The 21,476-nt window shown below is 42.1% G+C and overlaps 1 protein-coding gene across 1 annotated transcript; it reads left to right on the forward strand.

The window, feature by feature from the left end:
- The first annotated feature begins 397 nt into the window (after positions 1–397).
- AQP11 (aquaporin 11) lies at positions 398–21,476 on the forward strand. Its single transcript, XM_073335366.1, has 3 exons — positions 398–1,262; positions 16,872–16,988; positions 18,926–21,476. Exons 1-3 carry the CDS (start codon positions 671–673, stop codon positions 18,976–18,978), a joined length of 762 nt encoding a protein of 253 aa, XP_073191467.1. The 5' UTR covers positions 398–670; the 3' UTR covers positions 18,979–21,476.

Here is a 21,476-nt window from a genome sequence, read left to right on the forward strand (position 1 = left end):
ACACACACACACACACACACCCCGACAGGCTGTGGGGGGAGCTTGGCAGGAGAGGGGGGAGCTGAGTCACACACACACACACACACACACCCCGACAGGCTGTGGGGGGAGCTTGGCAGGAGAGGGGGGAGCTGAGTCACACACACACACCCCCCGACAGGCTGTGGGGGGAGCTTGGCAGGAGAGGGGGGAGCTGAGTCACACACACACACACACACACACCCCGACAGGCTGTGGGGGGAGCTTGGCAGGAGGGTGGGGAGCTGAGTCACACACACACACCCCGACAGGCTGTGGGGGGAGCTTGGCAGGAGAGGGGGGAGCTGAGTCACACACACACACCCCGACAGGCTGTGGGGGGAGCTTGGCAGGAGAGGGGGGAGCTGAGTCACACACACACACACACCCCGACAGGCTGTGGGGGGAGCTTGGCAGGAGAGGGGGGAGCTGAGTCACACACACACACACACACACACCCCGACAGGCTGTGGGGGGAGCTTGGCAGGAGAGGGGAAGAGCTGAGACACTCGCCTGACAGGCTGTGGAGAAGCAGAGTCCCCCCCTCACCGGCAGCAGGGGAAGCAGGGCTGGAGAGGGGTGAGCCCAGGACCTGAGTATAATTGCCCCTGTGCTGGGAGAAGTCCTGGCCTCTGTCAGCCTGGGCCTCACTATGGTTCTGGATGAGACCTGGATCTCGCTCCTGCTGATGGCTGGCACCATGATGTTGGTAGGAGGGTGCCGGAAGCTAACCCAAGGTCATATGTACACCCGACGCCCTCGCATGTTTCTCCTGGAGGTGTTTGCCACTTTCCAAATCTGTGCCTGCACCAATGAGCTCCGGCTGCTGGCCAATGTGCAGCCTAAGCCACATGTTGCCCTCACCCTCACCTACATTTTTACTGTCCTGCATGGATTGACACTGACTGGCAGCACATGCAACCCCTGTGGCACTCTGCATCAAATCTTGGATGGTGGGATCTCAGTCAAGCAAGGCGGGCTGAAGATTGGAGCCCAGTTCGCTGGTGCAGTGCTGGCCAGAATTTACATGCACTGCATCTGGTCCATGGGGATCATCAACGTGCACTCTGAGGCACTGTCCGAGGGCTGCTGTAATCCCATCCAAACCACTGAGACCCAGGCTTTTTGCATAGAGCTGCTCTTCTCCACCGTGTTCCAGCTGACCATACTGCAATTTGAGTCAGTTAAACCCAGGCTCAGAGTCCACCTAATTGCTCTTCTCATTACTATGCTGGTGTATGGAGGTTAGTTCCCTTTTTTTTTTTTTTGTCAATGGTGGTCTCAAGTTATAGATATTTATGAATTATGTGATGTGTTAAAAAATGTGTGCATGCAAAATTGTTTATGTAGTGCTGTTGTGCTTTACAGCTTACAAAAAACACTGAACAAAGGCCTTGATCCAGTAAGCTGAACAGGATAGGGATACTTCATTTGGACTCTGTATAGATGTAAAGGTCTACCTGCATAGATCCCATTCCAGGATTGGGGCCTGAGAATGAAGTGAAGTGAAATCTCTGTTCTAAAGAATTTGCAATCTATAACAGTTTTATAATGGGTAAAACTAAGTATAAAGAATTTCTCCAGATGGTTCTTTTAAATATTTTACTGAAACAAACAGAAAAATCATTTCATAATACAACTTTATATTACATGACATCTTTCATACAACTTGTGTCAATACATTTGCATCAGTTTAACTACATCATAATACATCAGGTACATCAGAGGTTCTCAACCTTTTTCTTTCTGAGCCACCCCCAACATGCTATAAAAACTTCATGCCCACCTGTGCCACAACTCTTTTTCTGCATATCCAGTAGATTAAAAGCCAGGGCCTGCGTTAGGGGGTAGCAAGCAGGGCAATTGCCTACCAGGGCCCCATGCCACAAAGCTAAGTTGCACAGGCTTCGGCTTCAGTGCCGGGCCAGGTGGTGGGGCTTGGGGCCTCGGGCTTCTGCCCCACACAGCGGGGCTTGAACTTTCCGCCCTGGGCTCCAGCAAGTATAATGCCGACCCTGCTTGGCCGACCCCCTGAAACCTGCTCATGGCTCCCCACAGGGGCCCGGACCCCTGATTGAGAACTACTGAGTAACATCAATGGGCAAATCCTTAACATAGTTATACTACTCACACGTAAAGCACGGTTTACACCAGTGTGATTTAATTAGGTATATTACATTGAGACTTCAGGTAAACCATGACTAGACCCCTGCAAATCGGCGGATATCCGTGGACTATGTTTGAAGATCGTGGATTGGCTGTGGATACAAATTTTGTATCCGTGCAGGACTCTAACGATGACCAGGAAAAAATGTGTCTCAAGTGTATACACGGTAGTGTTAATTGGCAATCAATTAATTCAGGTTACAGCACAACCAGCAACTCTAATCTAAACAAGACCAGGAAGAATGGAGCAAGTCCATAAAGATTTGCAGAAAAAAGTTTAGCAATTTTGAACTACATTCTGAAGTGAAATTTTGAGGACAAATGCAACGTGGTGATGATTCCTAACAGATTTTAAGTGTCTTATCTGAATTTTTCAGCAAAAGTCTTAGAAGAGGGGTATACACTAGATTATAATATTCTGACAGCATAAAATATAACACAAGATTACTAACATTCCTCTGCTGTCTAGCAAATATATGTGTAAGCCAAAGTATGTTCATGTTATTCCCTTAGTGGCTGGTCCTCGTAGAGGATAGTGGCCTGTTACTGCTGTTAGTTAACTCAAATGGTAGACTTCTGCACTGTGGATAGGGTGACTAGACAGCAAATGTGAAAAATCAGGACGGGGTGGGGGGTAATAGGAGCCTATATAAGAAAAAGTCCCCAAAATCAGAACTGTCCCTATAAAATCGGGACATCTGGTCACCCTAACTGTGGATCTAATGCTCTTGGGTTCCAGCCCTGCTGATGATCTATGCAGGAGATCAGAATGGCTCAACATGAGGGAATGTTTGTATTTTTTTAATTTGTTTTTTAAAAACACTGGAATATTACGTATAAAAAAACTACATTAAAAGAACATTAAGGTTACAAAATCAACCACTCAAAAGTTAGGAAATTCTAGAACTAAGGTTGCCTGAGCAGTCGTAATTCATCCTTCTTTATGTAACATTATGATATAGTTGTTAATTACATGATTACCTGCTATTTGTTTTACTGGATCCCTGCCTCATTTAGTGCACAGGATGGATACTGAATGAAGCAGTGGGTTGCAAGAAGAGAAAGAATGGTCTCCTGCTGTTAAGGCAATTGGACTGGGACTCTGGAGAGCTGAGTTCTCTTTCTGCCTCAGTCTTCCTATATTGGGCAAGACTGTTATAATGCATACATGAAAAGAGGCTGAATTGTGGTTGCCCAGGCAAACTTAATTATGGTATTTCTTAGCTTGAATGCTTGACTTTGCAACCTTAATGTTCTTTTCAGATATTACTGAAAATCATGTATAGGTGAATGAGATAATCCTCAAATATAAAAATCATGAGGGATGAGTCCAAAAGCTTGTTTAGGCTTTGAGATCCTAATTCACAATGCTGCAGATTAATATTTATAAATTATTAAACTGGGCCATTTTCATTGTTATGTACTTCAAGCATTCAGTTTTTTTCTCCAACAAATACCAAATAGATTAGACCAGTGGTTATCAACCAGAAGTCTGGGGCCCACTGGGCAGCCCAAGCAGGTTTCAAGGGATCTGCCAAGAGGGACCGGCATTAGACTTGCTGGGGCCCAGGGAAGAAAGATGAATCCCCACTGGTATGGAACTGAAGCCTGGGGCTGCAAGCCCCACTGCTCAAGGCTGATGTTGAAGTCTGAGCAATTAAGCTTTGTGGGGTCCCCTGTGGCGGGGGGCCCCCGGGCAATTGCCCTAATTTCTGCCCCCAATGTTGGCCCTGGCTTTTATATGCAGAAAAACAGTTGTTGTGGCACAGGTGGGCTGTGAAGTTTTTGTAGTTATGTTGGGGGAGCCTCAGAAAGAAAAAGGTTGAGAACCCCTGGATTAGACCATAATATGGAGTAGTAATTTGCCATTTTTAAAATTTTACATTATTTTACTTGTGTTATAAAAAGTATACTAAATCTGTGAATTTGAACCAAGTTAGATGGTTTGTTTTTAAAAGCCAAATTGTGGGTGTGCTTTTCAAACTGACATGTGGTTCAGTAATGAATGACCCAGATATATCAGAGTACATTTCTTATATGTCAGGCTTCAGCCTAAGGTGAATGTTTTATGACCTAGTAAACGTTAAAGAGCTTTGTGCTGCAAGTGTAGGTGTGACTATATTCTAAAAAGCGATTGTTTTTTTAAAAAAAACAAACATGTTTATTATTTGCTCCATAACAAATTTGCTTTGTGTACATTTTTTAAAACGATTTTTTCCTCTATTTTTTTCTGTTCTGGACAGAGACTTGCATGCCGTAAAGTACCTAGCAGCATACTTGGGGACAATACCAAAGATAAACAGGGTTTATGAAGTTATAAGGCAATTTTTTTCACCTGGGCATTTAAGCATAAACTGCTGTCACCAACATTTTTCACTAGGATCCTAAAGTCTAGCTGGGTTATTTCCTTATATATAATTACCAGTAAACCTGACCCAAAACAGTGGTGTTACACCTCAATTTATTTTAACTACCACTAATATACATATCAGATGGGTCAAATTAACTGCTGATGATGTGCAAGAAAGTTAGAAAAATCATCATTGTTATTTGTAAACTGAATGACTTTTATAGGGAGTGATTGAGAGAGAATAAATTTGGAAGCCCTCAATGTCATATTCTTTCACTTTTTGAAAGTACAAACAGCTTTTATAAAAACTAACCTTTTCTGCCTTGTTACTCTTCATATAGTATTTATGGAAGTACCAAAAAACACATGAGTAATTGGTCCCATGTAATTTAGGTCTTTAAATATTTTCTGTTTGAAGGAAGGCACTTATATTTAAAAAGCATAGTGTAAAAATGGAAATACACCTTCTGTACCTTTCACAGCCCATAATTTTCACAGTAACTCCCAGTCTCCCTGACCATCAAAATTCAAGTGCAAAGAGCTTATTAAGTGATGTGCAATATTACCATTATTTTAAAAAATATACTACAAAATATTTACTGTTGTACTATGAAGTGTTATATAGTATTAAAACTACACTTGTCAAATTAATAAAGAATATTTTGATGCATTATCCTTATGAGACCAGTAGCTCAAAATGTGAACTGGCTGTGATACCTACACACATGTATCATCCTTGAATGCAGGGAGCCCAGCGGGATACAAATATGAGTGGTAGATACGCTGGAGGGGAGGGATAGGATACAGAAGGACCTAGACAAATTGGAGGATTGGGCCAAAAGAAATCTGATGAGGTTCAATAAGGATAAGTGCAGGGTCCTGCACTTAGGACGGAAGAACCCAATGCACAGCTACAGACTAGGGACCGAATGGCTAGGCAGCAGTTCTGCGGAAAAGGACCTAGGGGTGACAGTGGACGAGAAGCTGGATATGAGTCAGCAGTGTGCCCTTGTTGCCAAGAAGGCCAATGGCATTTTGGGATGTGTAAGTAGGGGCATAGCGAGCAGATCAAGGGACGTGATCGTTCCCCTCTATTCGACATTGGTGAGGCCTCATCTGGAGTACTGTGTCCAGTTTTGGGCCCCACACTTCAAGAAGGATGTGGATAAATTGGAGAGAGTCCAGCAAAGGGCAACAAAAATGATTAGGGGACTGGAACACATGAGTTATGAGGAGAGGCTGAGGGAGCTGGGATTGTTTAGCCTGCAGAAGAGAAGAATGAGGGGGGATTTGATAGCTGCTTTCAACTACCTGAAAGGGGGTTCCAAAGAGGATGGCTCTAGACTGTTCTCAATGGTAGCAGATGACAGAACGAGGAGTAATGGTCTCAAGTTGCAGTGGGGGAGGTTTAGATTGGATATTAGGAAAAACTTTTTCACTAAGAGGGTGGTGAAACACTGGAATGCGTTACCTAGGGAGGTGGTAGAATCTCCTTCCTTAGAGGTTTTTAAGGTCAGGCTTGACAAAGCCCTGGCTGGGATGATTTAACTGGGAATTGGTCCTGCTTCGAGCAGGGGGTTGGACTAGATGACCTTCAGGGGTCCCTTCCAACCCTGATATTCTATGATTCTATGATATTCTATGAGGGAAAAGTTCAAGGTTGATTAAGGTACCTTAACGTTGCATTTCTATGTTTTCTGGTGTTCCTTTCTGTTTTTGTTTTTAAAGTGTAACTTTAATTTTTATCGCTTGTAGATTTTTTTTTAAAGTAGTGTTTTATTAAGGTTCAAATTACATTTTTGGTTTAGAATAAATATCTCAATATTTAAAACTGTCCAAAAGCATGTGAGGTACCTTGGAGAACAAACAGAAATACGGTGATACTGCCTTGAAGACTTTTTAATCTAAAATTTATACTGTATGTAAAATAACCTTTTAAAATGTTGTGTTAATCATTATCTGTATAACGAGAGATTATAGAAGTTCTCCGTTTCCTATGCAAAATTAGCTATGGAGGACTACTGCTTCAGTTTCTAATACTCCATTATCTACTACGTTATTATCTGGGTTGAAGAGGAGCTGATCCCTCATTCACCAAATTTGGCTACTTGATGCTCTTCGGAAATAGCAGGAGAACAGGAGTCAGAAAATCTCCTACTCCTCTGTTTTATGAACATTAAGTTGTTCTAGCAGCTACAACGTTGTTAAGAGGAGGGGACAAAAGAAATCACAAGGGGAAAGAAGCAACAAAGGATGGAGGAGACAGGAGAACATAGGAGAGAGGCGGGGAGGGTTAAAAATCCCTGGACTGAGAATGTGGGAGGGAAAGAGCAAAGAAAAAATTGAAGCAAACTTTTAGGGTGAGAATCATTCTTTGTTTCTTTACTGTTTCAGGTGAGTCTCTTCATTAATTAGATCAACAGCCAAAAGAAGGTCAAACTATAATTTACCCCCTAAACAGTAGTTAAAATAGTTCAAGGTAAATTGGAGAGTTCACCAGTTTTGGTGGATACCATCACAGGTCTGGACATTGTGAAGTAATGTAGTGCTGCATCACCTTGTTGTGATGAGTCACTGCAAGGAAAAGAGAATAAGGATGACAGGAAAAATGTCCAAAAGCAGACCTTTGGTCAGCAAACCGAAAGTGTAAAAGTATGTGTGCGCCTCTACCCAGCTGCACATCTCTGCTTTTCCACGCTTCCATTCTGACCATGATGGACAATCTGTTTTAATGTAAAAACAGATAAGAAGTGGCAGCTGGGGTACTTTCCCAGAAAATTTTGTAATATACGATGCAGTTCCATACAATTTAGAAAATCAAGACATTTAAAGAGAAAGTTTATGTTAAATCTATATATTTATTTCCCCTGCCTCTTCCCATTAAGGGCTGCAAGGCACTTTCTCCTAGTGCTGCTACCACTTCATGTTCCTTTGGTTTGTGAGTCCCCACTTCAAAGGAAGGGGGGAGGTTTGGGGGAGCAGTGCTCCCCCAAGAATAATTTCTCTTAGCTTTTAGTGGAGGAATGAGAGCTGTGTTCCTGCACAATAACTCCTGCCCCTAAAATTGTTGAGTTCTTCATAAGAACATAACATAAGAATGGCCATACTGGGTTAGACCAAAGGCCAGTCTAGTTCAGTATCCTATCTTCTGACAGTGGCCAATGCCAGGTGCCGCAGAGGGAATGAACAGAACAGGTAATCATCAAATGATTCATCCCCTGTCGCCCATTCTCCGCTTCTGGCAAACCGAGACTAGGGACACCATCCCTGTCCAGTGTCCAATTCTGGGCACCACAATTTAGGAAGGCTGTGGACAAACTGGAAAGAATCCAGAGGTGAGCAACAAAAATGATAAAAGGGTTAGAAAACCTGACCTATGAGGAAAGGTTAAAAAAACTGGACATGTTTAGTCTTGAGAAAAGAAGACTGAGGGGTGACCTGATAAGTCTTCCAAAATATTAAGGGCTTTTATAAATGGGATGGCGATCAATTATTCTCCATGTCCACTGGAAGTAGGACAAGAAGTAATGGGCTTAATTTGCAGCAAGGGAGATTTAGGTTAGCTATTAGGAAAAGCTTTCTAACTATAAGGGTAGTTAAGCTCTGGAATAGGCTTCCAAGGGACGTTGTGGAGCCCCCATCATTGAAGCTTTTAAAAACAAATGAGGCAAACACCTGTCAGGGATGGTCTAGGTTTATTTGATCCTGCCACTGTGCAGCAGGCTGGACTTGATGACTTCTCAAAGTCCCTTTGAGCCCTATAATTCTGTGATTCTATGAATGTTAAAAATTACATAAAAAAGTAATTGTTAGTCTAATATTAAAATTGTGATCACTGTTTTCATGTTCTGTTATCATTTGGTGTGTGGCGTGTCACGTGCAGTCTGGGCATTGTGTTTCAGATTTCATGGAAGCTTAAATTGATGGGTTATTACACTGAATTCCCAAGGTACAGAGGTCAGAATCTCTCAATCTATAGTCTGTAACCTTTGGAATTTGCTCCCTTTGGGCATTTGGCCAAGGTTTTTTGGGTAGTTTACAGGGAAAGATGCAAAGTACATTTATATGCTTTGGTTTCTGGTTTATTGTTTGGGGGTTGGGTAGTAACAGCAGTAGTAGGTTTTTTGGTTTTTTTGGTTTTTGGTTTTTTAAATTTACCTCACTGTAAGTTATGTATGCAGTTATGTTTATTAACTTTTGTAAAGTAACACCGACTTATTAAGGCAAAAGGTTCAATAATGAATCATTAAGGAAATGGAACAACAAATAGAATAAAATTAGTCTTTTAATAAATTTCCTCCATTGAACAGCCATTAGAAATGGAGGTTATTTGTAACTGAAGTTCTTCAGTAGGCACTCTGCATATTCACACTCCTGGGATGTGCTGATGTGGTGCAGCTACAGTGATGAAACCTTCCAGTAGCAGAGCCTGTTAGAAGCATTTTGGTCCTCTCCTTTCTCCTCCTGACCAAGAGTGTGCACTGGAGAATAAATGCTAAAGCAGAATACCAAGTAATGATACAATTAGGACTCCACAGAAGCAGGGAAGGAGGGCAGGGAGTGTGAATATGCAGAGTGTATATCAGAGAACTCCAGTTACAAATAACCAGCCTACGTTTCTTCTTAGAATGCGCTTTGCATATTTCCAGCCTTGGGAAAGTTTGGAAAGCAGTAGAGTAACTCCTTGCTTAACGTTGTAGTTATGTTCCTGAAAAATGCTATTTTATGCAAAATGATGTTAAGCAAATCCAATTTCCCCATAAGAATTAATGTAAATAGGGTGGGGTTAGGTTCCAGGGAAATTTTTTTCACCAGACAAAAGACTTATTTTTATATATATATATATATATATATATACACACACACAGTATAAGTTTTAAACAAATAATTTAATACTGTACACAGCAATGATGATTGTGAAGCTTGAGATGGTGAAGTCAGAGGGTGGAAGAGGGGGGGATATTTCCCAGGGAACGCCTTACTGCTAAATGATGAACTAGCCCTCAGCTGAGCCCTCAAGGGTTAACATGTTGTTAATGTAGCTTCAATCTACAAGGCAGCAGGAATGGAGGGAGGAGACACACAGTGTGTGTGTCTGTGAGAGAGAGACAGAGAACATAACATAAGAGGCCATACTGGGTCAGACCAAAGGTCCATCTAGCCCAGTATCCTGTCTACTGACAGTGGCCAATGCCAGATGCCCCAGAGGGAGTGAACCTAACCTAAGTAATGATCTAGAGATCTCTCTCCTGCCATCCATCTCCACCCTCTGACAAACAGAGGCTAGGGACACCATTCCTTACCCATCCTGGCTAATAGCCATTAATGGACTTAAGCTACATGAATTTATCCAGTTCTCTTTTAAACCCTGTTACAGTCCTAGCCCTCACAACCTCCTTAGGCAAGGAGACACACACCGTGTGTGTGTGTGTGAGAGAGAGAGAGAGAGACGTGCATTGCCCCTTTAAGTACACTGACCCCACTCTAGTACACTGCCTTTTTAAGTAGATCAGCAAGTTGAGACAGCAGCTGCTGCCAGCAAGCTCCCTCCATCCTGAGCCCTGTCATGTCCCCCCTCCCGCATCTCCCCGCTCTGTGGAGATGGGGTAAAGGAGCTGGGGGAGGGGGACAACCTGACATTAACACCCCTCTTCTCCCGCCAGCTCTTGCACAGCAAGCAGGAGGTTCCCTGGAGCAGCTCCAAGGCAGAGGGCAGGAGCAGCACACGGCAGTCAGGGGAGGGACAGCTGAACTTCCTGGCAATAGATAGCCTGCCGCACAGGGAACGGGGAGCTGATGGGGGGCTGCCAGTCCACCCTGGTTCCAAGCCCCCATCAGCTAGCTCCAATTGGCTGCTCTTTCTGCAAGCAGTGGACAAAACAGGTGGCTGCCAAACAAAGTTATAAGGGAGCACTGCACAACTTTAAACATGCATGTTCTCTAATTGATCAGCAGTGTAACAACGTTAACTGGGAAGACGTTAAGTGAGGACTTACTGTACCTCAGTAAAGGAGGGACAGAGTCCTAATTGAACAATGATTGAAATACTGACCTGCCAAAATGAGCATTGGTCCTAGATTCTAGATCTAGTGCATAGTGACTTGTAAAAGCATGGATTGTTCTCCACGTAGCAGTCCTGCAAATTTCAACAATGGGAATGTGCTTGAAAAATGTTGTCGATATAGCCATTCCTCTAGTACAGTGTTTTCCGAAACTTGGAACGCCGCTTGTTCCCGCAGCCCCCATTGGCCGGGCACAGCAAACCATGGCCAGCGGGAGCCGCGATCGGCCAAACCTGCAGACGTGGCAGGTAAATAAACCAGCCCGGCCCGCCAGGGGCTTTCCCTGAACAAGCAACGTCCCAAGTTTGGGAAACACTGCTCTAGTACTATGAGCTCTAACAGGACCTGGAGAGGAAAGTAAAGCTGTCCTATAACACTCCTCAATACAGAGTCTGACCCATTTAGATAATGACTGAGCTGAAATGGCCTACCCTTTGAAGAACTGGTATAAGGAGATAAACACCTTGGGAGAAGATCTGAAGTCTTTAGTTCTATCCAGGTAATATGAGAGTATTCTTTTTTTATCAAAAGGAATGTAATCTAGCATCTTCCTTACCTATATTAGGTTTTGGAAAAAATAAGGGTAAGCTAATACATTGATTCTTCTTTGAGTAGTGTCCCTATAAGTGCTTGTGACAGACTTCCCTGGGTTGCAGCCTGGAACTGGGGTACTGCTGAGTCCTCTGGCATTCCAGTCTGGGCCCCCTCTCATACTGTGGGGCTGTGACAAGCTGCAGTCCTCTCTAGGTCTTGCACTTATACAGCCGTACATAAGCAGGGGCACACCCAGCTACAGTTACATGAATGCTTCTCCTAGCCACTCATGAACTAACAATAGAGAGGCTCCAGCCAGTTTCCCCCAGCTCTCCAGCCTAGGACCCCAGAGCTGTACTGTCTTTCCCTGGTCAGAAGCTTGACCAGTGTAAGTTATTACCCAGTCTGCCCCTCCCTCCCTCAATGTGGGGAGGATAAAGCACCAGCCCCTGTTCCTGAGCAAATTTCCCTTTCACTTCAAACAACACCCTGTTATAGGTAAAAAATATATAACAGAGTTATTAACTACAGAAAGATAGTTTTTAAATGATTATAAGTAATTACCTAAGAAACAAAACCAAACTGCAGTCTGTTCTATAAACTAGACAGGATTTGAATCAAGCAGTGTCTCACTCTGATAGTACAAACAGTTCAGCAATCTTCCATACACAGGCTGGGATTCCCTCTTTCCTGCCTGGGACCACCTTCCCCTGTTCAGTCTTTGTTCCTAAGGTGTTTGCAGGTGTTGAGTTGTGCGGGGAATGAGGCCAAGTGATATCACTTCCCCATTTTATAGCTTCTTCCATGTGGAGGGAACTTCATTGTTCCAAGCAAAGTCGCCACTCCCCAGCACAGTTTGTGGGAAAAGCACAGGCACAAGGTGGAGTCCAGTATCACATGATCTAGTTACATGCCCTTGAATCATAGAATATCAGGGTTGGAAGGGACCTCAGGAGGTCATCTAGTCCAACCCCCTGCTCAAAGAAGGACCAATCCCCAACTAAATCATCCCAGCCAGGGCTTTGTCAAGCCTGACCTTAAAAATATCTAAGGAAGGAGATTCTACCACCTCCCTAGGTAACGCATTCTAGTGTTTCACCACCCTCCAAGTGAAAAAGTTTTTCCTAATATCCAACCTAAACCTCCCCCACTGCAACTTGAGACCATTCCTCCTTGTTCTGTCATCAGCTACCACTGAGAACAGTCTAGATCCATGCATACTTCAATGAGTCATAGCAGGGGCCATTATCCTTATTTTGGCTAGAATGTTCACAGGAAAGCCCATCAGGTGGGGATACCCTTCTTTCATGGCCTATTGTGTTTCTTAATGGGCCATTACCTTGAATGGTTCATCCACAATGAGCTGGTTTAACTGGATGTAAACTACCTTGTGGGTGTTACCCAGGAGCAAACACATTTGAAATATTGGCACATAGTATTCATAACTTTAGATACAAAAATGAGACATGCATATGTTGGATCATATTAAAGAAGTTCTGTATTAAAATCACAAATGAGTTTGCTTCCCCATAGTTTAAATTCCAGGGTATTACTAATTAAGAGGTCTCTTGGTTTTTGGTACTGTTTCTTTCCCTCTATTTGTGAAACTTGCAAGCTGCTAATTGCGTTAGTACATTCTAAGACAGAGTCTGTTCTCAAAGCAATTCACACAGGGAGAGACTCAAAGCAATACTCTGTAATAACAGAAACAGCACCCAGAGACTCCCCGCCCTTTTCTTGTATTAACAATTGTGATTAAAATAGAGATAGAGGATGTATGTGGATGAATGCTTGGTGTGGATAATAACTGAATGATCAGGGAGGTGCCAACCTAAGAATCCAGTGTCCATCGGCTGAAGAAGGCGTCAAGTGGAAATAACCAGAGGACCCCCAGAGGGCAGACTGGAATCCACCCAACAGATTCAAGAATGGGAGAACCAAAGAACAAGATAACATCTAGCAGCGCAGAGCTGTCAGGAATGTGCTATCTGCTGATTGATTCAGCAACAGCATGATGAGGGAATTCCCATAGACTAGCATAGGAAGAAAGTCCTATAAAAATAGACTCTAGAAAGTGAGAACTTTGGGGTCTGATTCTGCAAACCAATTTCCAGGAGCATCAGATGAGCATCTGACAAGGCCCTGCTCCCTCCTCATGTCCAGGCCACCTGGCCAGTGGCTTGGCGTGAGCAACTCTAAGGCTCACACTCTAAGGTAACTATGATGATAACCTTGCAGAACCTGTGTGTGTGTGTGTGAATGAATGTGTGAATAAATATGAGATTGAATGGAATGTTATAGCTATAACTAGCTGCTTACTGTGATTCTTTCTGTATTCACAATAAATGCGGTATTTTGCCTTTTTCCCTTTAATAAGATCCTGCTGGTTTTTATTTTATTGGTATAACAGATACAAATAGGATAATCCTATTCAGCAAACCATAACTTTTCCTTTAACACCTTACATGACATACTTCATATAAAATGTATCAGAATCATATCGCCATGGTAAATATGGGGGTGCCAGGGTGTTGCTTTGGGGTACAGAATATCACAGTGTTCCACTGTAGATGTGCTTGTGTCCCTGCACTACTGATTGGAGAACTTTGGTAGGAGTGTCCTTTAGGCCTGTGCTGTCTCTCCTCGTGCTGCTCCACCAGGTTAGCCAGCATGCACAGGCTAACCCACCTCAGTTTCTTCTCAATCGCCCCAGGCTAGAAACAGAGCCATTAGCAGTCTGTTAAGACTATTGTTTCTTATTTTACATACCTATAGTTAATTAGTCTCCTACTTATAGTTTTAGTTTTCCCCTTTCTTATTTACCCTTAAAAAAAAAAAAGACTTTATTTTCTTTCCTCCCTTTTTACCTGCTCTGGACCCTTTCCCCCAACAGGGTATGCCCGGTTCACCAGGCTTCAAGAAGTGCTGCACCAAGAATATAACAGGGTTCAAAAAAGAACTAGATAAATTCATGGAAGATAGGTCCATCAATGGCTATTAGCCAGGAACCAGGATGGGCAATGATGGTATCCCTAGCCTCTGTTTGCCAGAAGCTGGGAATGGGTAACAGGGGATGGATAACTTGATGATTACCTGTTCTGCTCATTCCCTCTGGGGCACCTGGCATTGGCCACTGTCAGAAGACAGGACACTGGGCTAGATGGACCTTTGTTCTGACCCAGTATGGCCATTCTTATGTTCTTATGCCCCTGTAAAGAGGCAATCCCAATTACAGATAAGCACTGTCACTGCATTCACTGCCTCTAGGAAGGCCACATACAACAGAAGTGTGGTCTTTGCCAACAACTCCAGCCAAGATCGCGCAAAGACAGAGAGCTCCACCAGAAGATCATTTTCATGGAGGCAGCTCTCTGGCCTCACCTGCCAGGTAGTCATGCATCTTCCCCACTGCCTTCTACATCTTAGGGATGTGGGTTGAAGAAACAGGCTCTGGACCCTTCTCACTAATCATCTAAGAAGAGAGCAGAAAATCCCCTCAGTGAGCCCAAAAATACCTGTAAGTGATCACCATCTTGCTCAGTATCTTCAGGATTGAGACCATCTCAGTCTGGCATCCATGCCTCATGAAGACCGATGGCAACTGGTACTGCTGACAGGCCCATAGACCAGATGGGCATGGGCACCAGGTCATGGGTACCAAAGGACAAGAGTAAGCACTCTAAAAAGATGCTCCTTGTACGCAAGTCCACTTCTGAACTGCCAGCAACAGCTTGCCTGGCACCAGAACGACCAGTGTGGACAAGGTCTCCTTCCCCCCCCCAGCATCACCATTGATGCCAGGACGATTAGTTCTGGCAGAATCTCGCCATTCCAGAGACCTCTGCATGCTGGACGCACCAGAGTCCCCACACCTTGTTACGGAGACCTCTGCACTGAGCCTCTACCAAGCATGGGAAGTATTCCCACTGCTATGCCATGTCTCTCTGCTCTCTAGCGAGGGTTCAGACAGTGAGCCCAATACCCACAAATGGCCCCATCACCAACCTCTTGGTACAGCCACTCATGGGCATCACCACCAGGCACTGTGCCACCCCAATGGCCATATTGGGACCCCCTCAAGCTTCAAGCTTTGCCTGAGAATCCTCCAGGCACACCTTCTTAGCCACAGCATCCAAGGATTTGGAACTGCCTCAAAACATAGAGGAACAAGAAGCCAATACTGAAGAGGAAGTGACACCAAGGATCATATCCTCCTCTTCTCCAGATAAAGCCATCATGCCTCCCCCACCATTTTTGGCAGACGACTTTGATCTCTTCCAGGAGCTGGTGAAGAGGGTGGCCGACACCTTCCTGATACCACTGGAGGAAGTTAAGGACACCCACCATGAGCTTTTTGACATCCAGTCTTCCTGTTCCAACGTTGGAATGATCATCGATAAGGTGACCATATTGACTTTTTGAGCCTTGACAAACTTGATAGGTCCTAGAGATTGTTCGAACCAGACACTCCATAAATTTTACCTCCCTACCCATACCACAACACCCTTCCCCTTCCCTCTTCAGGGATCCTTCTCATGAGAATTTGCTATGACAAGAGAGAGATTGTCTCCTCCAGTTCGGAGCTATAGAACTAGTTCCTCAACATCTATGCGGCAAGGGTTCTACTCTCGTTATTTCCTCATACCCAAAAGGAAGGGAGGTTAGAGACCCATACTAGACCTCAGAGCTCTCAACAAGTTTGTCAAGGCTCAAAAATTCGAGATGGTCATCTTATTGATTATTATTCCAGCACTGGAACAGGGAGACTGGTTTTTGGCTCTCGACCTCCAGGATGCCTATTTTCACATCTCGATCATACCGGCTCATAGACCATTTCTCAGATTCACTCTGGGACACGACCACTAACAGTGTTTTCCAAGGTTCTCTCAGTGGCAGCCACTCATTTACGCTATCAAAGGATAATGATCTGCTAGACAGGAAGGAAGGAAGGAAAGAAAGACTGCCAGAAACAATACACATTTTTTGAAACCATGCTTCTTCACTTTGACCTCTGTCATGATCAGTAAGTTAATTATGTTGTTTTAATGTTTAATTTAATTTTTTTAATTTAAGTATAACTATACTATTACAGTACTGCAACTAACATTTAATTTAATTTATTTATTTGTAGACAATTGTACTAATTATGGAGACAGACAGCTCTAAGGTGTCCTAATGTTGTGGCAGTTGGAAGGAACTGAGGTGGCAATGGCGCCAATGATCCTCCTGTAGCCACACCTCCCTAACTGCTGGCACAGGATCTGGGGATGGGAGGGGAGGGACAAGGCACTTCTAACAGGCACTACTACAGAAGGTTTCGCTGTCCTAGCTGCACCAGGTCTAGCTGCACCCGAGAGACTGACTATGCAGGGGGCACTCGTAGAAGAACTGATACTATATAGTATCAATCAAGGACAGTCACAGAGATAGGGCTTATCACTATGCACTGGAAACTCAGATGTTGTCAGAAAGGGAGCTGAGTTATAGCCTGTGTTAGAGCATGTTTTTTAAATAGTTTTAAAAATAGTTCTGTCCAGTTCACCTGACCAGACAAACCAAATCAGAATTAAACTGTATTTAAAATCAGTTCTGCTAGTGCTGTTTATTACCAGTGTAACAAAACATACATTTAATATAGTATCATGGATTAACATTTGTGGCCCCATACCAAATATTTCCGCTCAAAGAAATACAAGTCAAGAGAGATGGTTTAGTTTAATTTTGTTTAAAATTTATTGCAGGAGGAAACCTCACTGGAGCAATATTTAACCCAGCACTGGCCTTTTCATTACATGCAAGTTGTTTCCATGACAAATTCTGGGATTATTCAGTAGTGTATTGGATGGCACCTTCATTAGGTAAGTGCCTTTATGCTTTTTTGCACTTAAAAAAACATTGTAACAACATGTGATTTAGGGAAAGAAATCACAATCCTTTATTTTCACAATCTACTAGTTTTTCATTTCAAATTGAATCCAAAAAGCTACATTAATGCAATGTTAAGGTTAGAACTTGAATCAAGTCAGGACATTCAAGGTTATGGTTCCCAGATGAATCATAATTTGTCCTTGCATATATAGAGAGAGTTTAATCTCATGCCATATAGTAGTAGTACATATGACTTAGGTGGATGAGATTGTATCTTTCATTGAACCGAGGAGACAAATATGAGCTCTGTGTCAACTTGAAAGCTTGTCTCCTTCACCAACAGAAGTTGGTTCAAGAGACAAGCATGAACTCTGTGTCAACTTGAAAGCCTGCCTCTTTTACCAACAGAAGTTGGTCCAATAAAAGATATTATCTGACACATTTTGTCTCTCTAATATCCTGGGCCCAGCACTGCTACAATACTGCAGACATACATATGATTTAGTAAGGTTTGCTGTAGGGAACATAAGTTTGACTTGCCTGACTGTGAGATTTACATCTCAGCCTTACTGCCATATTAACATAGGTGTTGGAATTATTATTATTATTATTCTGATAAGAAAAAGTGAGATTGACTATGTGATCTTTAAATTTGTAAGTTAGTGGTCACATAGTCAAAGTCTGTATGCTCACAGGGTGCTTTCAAAGGAACAACAGCAAAATTCCAAATTGGTGTGCAATACAAGCGGATCCATTTTAACTGATCAGTTTTAAATTGACATACCTTATCTACTTTGGCTCTGCCAGAATGATATTCCAATCTGATATAGCTGTCTTTCAGTTGGCCCTGGTGCCTCGGTTATAAAATTCTGGTTGTTTGAGATGTGGAACATACTGTAGGACTGTACAGGTTCTAGAAAAATATCAGCCGCATGTGCTGGGCTCTGGCAGATCCTAAAAGGGAGGGTGAGCTGTGAAAGTGAAAAATAGCCTGAGAGAATTTGAAAATGGACAGAAATTGGTCAGCTGGTATCCATCCAGTTAGATTTTGTACTGCTTAATTACAACACACAAAAACTAAGAAAGATGGATTTTTCTTAAATTTTGGGCTAATTGCTCAAAATCACAAGAAAAGGAGAACATCCAGTATGTTGTTAATGTGAAAATGTACCTTTTCCTCCTCCTTATTAAAGTCCTGACTTGGCAGCTTCCACTCCATGAAATCTAAATGTGGTCTACTTTGGTGGTGATACAGCTGTCATGGAACCCCACTGGAGGTTAGAACTGGCCTGTAGTAGTAAGATGTCATTTTTAGGTACAAAATGAGGATATTAAAAAAGCAATTTAGCAAAACTGCACAAGACAGTACCTCGTTTTAAAAAACCCTGTTAACTTATTCTACTTCTACTTGTCAGTCATCACCTCCCCCATGGATTTAATGTGACATCACTAGCTTTGAAAAGAAGCTGGCAAGTCAAAGTATGGAAAACTGGAAATGGGGTGTGGAGGCAGAGTAAACTAAGTCAGTGTGCTGAATGCTCCTAAGCCTTGTTACTTGGATCAGTTGGCACATAACTTCAAAGTTTTTGGATTATTATTGTATTTTCAAGTCAGTTAAACTGTATATGCTCTGTTTGGCTTTTAAAAGTAGATTTTTCCACACAATTTCTGTCTTTTGAATAATCTATTATTATGGTAAGAAATCTGACACAGAAGAATTAATTAATGCTGCGATCTTCTACAGGTTCTGCAAGATTTCTCTTTGCAGAAAACCATGTTTGCTATGATTCTTTGCTTTTTTTCTCCAGTCTCCACCGTTCTTTAGACTCTCAAACATTTTAAAAATGCTTTTACTGTACATAGAACCAGGACTGTATGTTCCTCAAATGTACTTACTTAACTGCCTTTTTGTATTTTGTCCCGTCAGGTACAGTACTTGTGGCCATTGTGTGGGGTGAAATCCTTCCTTTGATATTCTGAGATATTTTTAAATGGTGAACTCTAGAACTACATATGTTAAAAAGAGACTCTTAAAAACAGAACTGAATTGCAGCAACACAGTACATAGAGGGAAGACACCAGGATACCAAGCGTTGAGAACGCTGATTTCCTTACAGGCTTTCCAGATGATTTTATGTTTTGAAATACAGTGTTAGAACTTTACAGTAGAACTTAATTACATAACAAATTGGTGAGAACAAGAATGAAACTGTTTATCACATATTTCTCAGTTAAGCCATGTATATGAAGAAAAACACTATTGCAAAATGAACTTGTCACTTTAAATTTAATCCAAAATGCCATTCATTGACCTTTCTTCCAAACCTATATAAAATGTCAATTGTAGAGATACCTAACTACTTCAGATTGCTTTTGTGTATCTGCCACTACTGGTTTAATTACATCAGGCTCTTATCCATATATAATACCCACAAGAGAGGGGATGGGTTCTGAAAATTTCATTCTTCAAATGATCTTTGCATATTCCACTTGTGGCATATGTAGCTTCTGCAAGGGGGCAGGGTGGGGCATGTGGCCCCAAAGGATGCTACTTGCTAGAAAAATTCCAAAGCTTGACACCAGAGGCACCACTTCCTACAAGTGTGAACATACAGAGGTGACACTTGATAAAGATGAGTTACTGATAAGTACTAACCCATCTTTTCCTCTTGTGACGAATCTGCCTCCTGCCACCTCGCTATCATGTATTGGCTCATTAGGGGCCAGTCCTGCATGATAGTAAAAGTTGCAGAATCAGGCCCATACTTCAATTATTTTTGTCCTCTCTTCTTCTGAGTACTAAGTAATTAATTCTTGGTCCTGATTGACAGGAGCTCATTTTCTATTGTTAACTTTGCCTAAGACTAATCAGTATTATGAGCATGAGGAGTCTGATGGAAGAATTTATTAATACTAGTCAGACTGATGACTATTCAGAGAGCTTGAATCATTTGTGACTCTGTTATGTCTCTTTAAAAGCTCTCAGTGGGCATGTTTAGGCTTTAGTATTTTTCTTTTACATGGAACAGTACTCTGCCGTACAAAAAATAACCAGCAGAGCAGCTCTGCTGCCTCCGAAAAAGGACTCCTGCTGCACACCAGGCCAAACTGGTCAGAGTACACCTGTGCTTGTGATGAAGACCACCCACAGGATGTGAGCATTCCACAGTACTGTATGCATTGTCATATGGCATTTTTCTCTCTATGCTTTTAGAATATCATTAACATAGAAAACACTTTGTTCCCCGCTCATCTGCAAAAACATAATTGTTTAAAATTATATGTAGAGGGGCTGGTTGTATTTCTCCATTTATGTTTAGCAGGTTTGAAAGGGGATAAAGTTAACAAGTTTTATATGTAATTGAGATACTGAAGTATGGGACTCTCAAAGCAGTCAGGAGATTTTGCACTATTAGATTCTGGTATAAAACAGTAACCCCACCCAGACTTTAAAAAGCTATAAGGTGAATATTTTATGGATACCATTAGGTATTTTGCCTGTAGCTGCTCTGATTAATTTTTAGAGCAAGTGGTACTGCCACAGATAAGCACATTTTGCCTTTTTTGTTTTAAATAGCTGTGCATATGTAAGATGTTACAAATGGCCTTCTAGTCTCTTGGCTGTTAGCCTTATCTCAGCTAAGTTTCCTCTCGACTTAAGATGAGTGGGTTTACTTCAGAGCCAATCCAAGTAGTGCTGTGTTAGTAAGACATAAAACTGAAAAACAAATGTCACCTCATCAACATACTTAGTCTACATTAGTCCAGGTCTGCAAATGTTGCAAACCCTTGATCTTTCTCCCAGCACACAATATAATACATTTAGGAACAGCCAGAGAGACATTTGAAATTATTTTTGACACGTTGCTGTTAGGGATTTCCAGAATCTTTAAGATGACTGACAAAGATGATTCACCTCTAATTCATTTAAAATCTTAAACAAAAAAATAGTGAGACCTGCAAAACTGAACTCTGAGCTGTAGCCTAAACTCAAGATTAGAGTTTCTCAAATTATCAGTGTTGACCTAATAATATTGGTCTGTTTACAGATTTGATTCTTGCTAGTTATTTTTTTTGTGAGATTTTAAATCTGTCCTTTGGTAAAGTGAAATTGCTACTCAGTACAGTCTTATATAAACAAAACAAATCTGTTAACACCAAGATTACTTAAGGGATGATGCATCAAATTGCCCACAAAGCAAAAAAATATTTCAGAAATATTTCAGAAATATAAAGCTATGGATGAATAAAATCTGCTCTTTAAACATTGAAATAGAAATTCCTGGCCTTGATTACACTGCAGACCTCATTTTGCTGTAGGACCAGATCAGATTGTTTTTCACTACAAAAGTACTTGGTAGTGAATGAACTAAGCCTTACTGAACAGATATTTTTCTTAATCTCTTATTTTTACAAGTGTTCTGGAGATAAATTCTATATTGTTTGTTAATGCTTTCTTCAGATAACTTGTTTTAAAT

The sequence above is a fragment of the Lepidochelys kempii genome, chromosome 1, assembly GCF_965140265.1.
Source record: "Lepidochelys kempii isolate rLepKem1 chromosome 1, rLepKem1.hap2, whole genome shotgun sequence".
In the NCBI taxonomy this organism is placed as follows: domain Eukaryota; kingdom Metazoa; phylum Chordata; order Testudines; family Cheloniidae; genus Lepidochelys; species Lepidochelys kempii.

Excerpts from the sequence above, each read along its gene's own strand:
- AQP11 (XM_073335366.1), top strand. The coding sequence starts at position 671 with ATGGTTCTGGATGAGACCTGGATCTCGCTCCTGCTGATGGCTGGCACC. Across the intron at positions 1,263-16,871 it reads TACTATGCTGGTGTATGGAG|GAGGAAACCTCACTGGAGCA; the intron begins GTTAGTTCCCTT and ends AATTTATTGCAG. Across the intron at positions 16,989-18,925 it reads TTGGATGGCACCTTCATTAG|GTACAGTACTTGTGGCCATT; the intron begins GTAAGTGCCTTT and ends TTGTCCCGTCAG.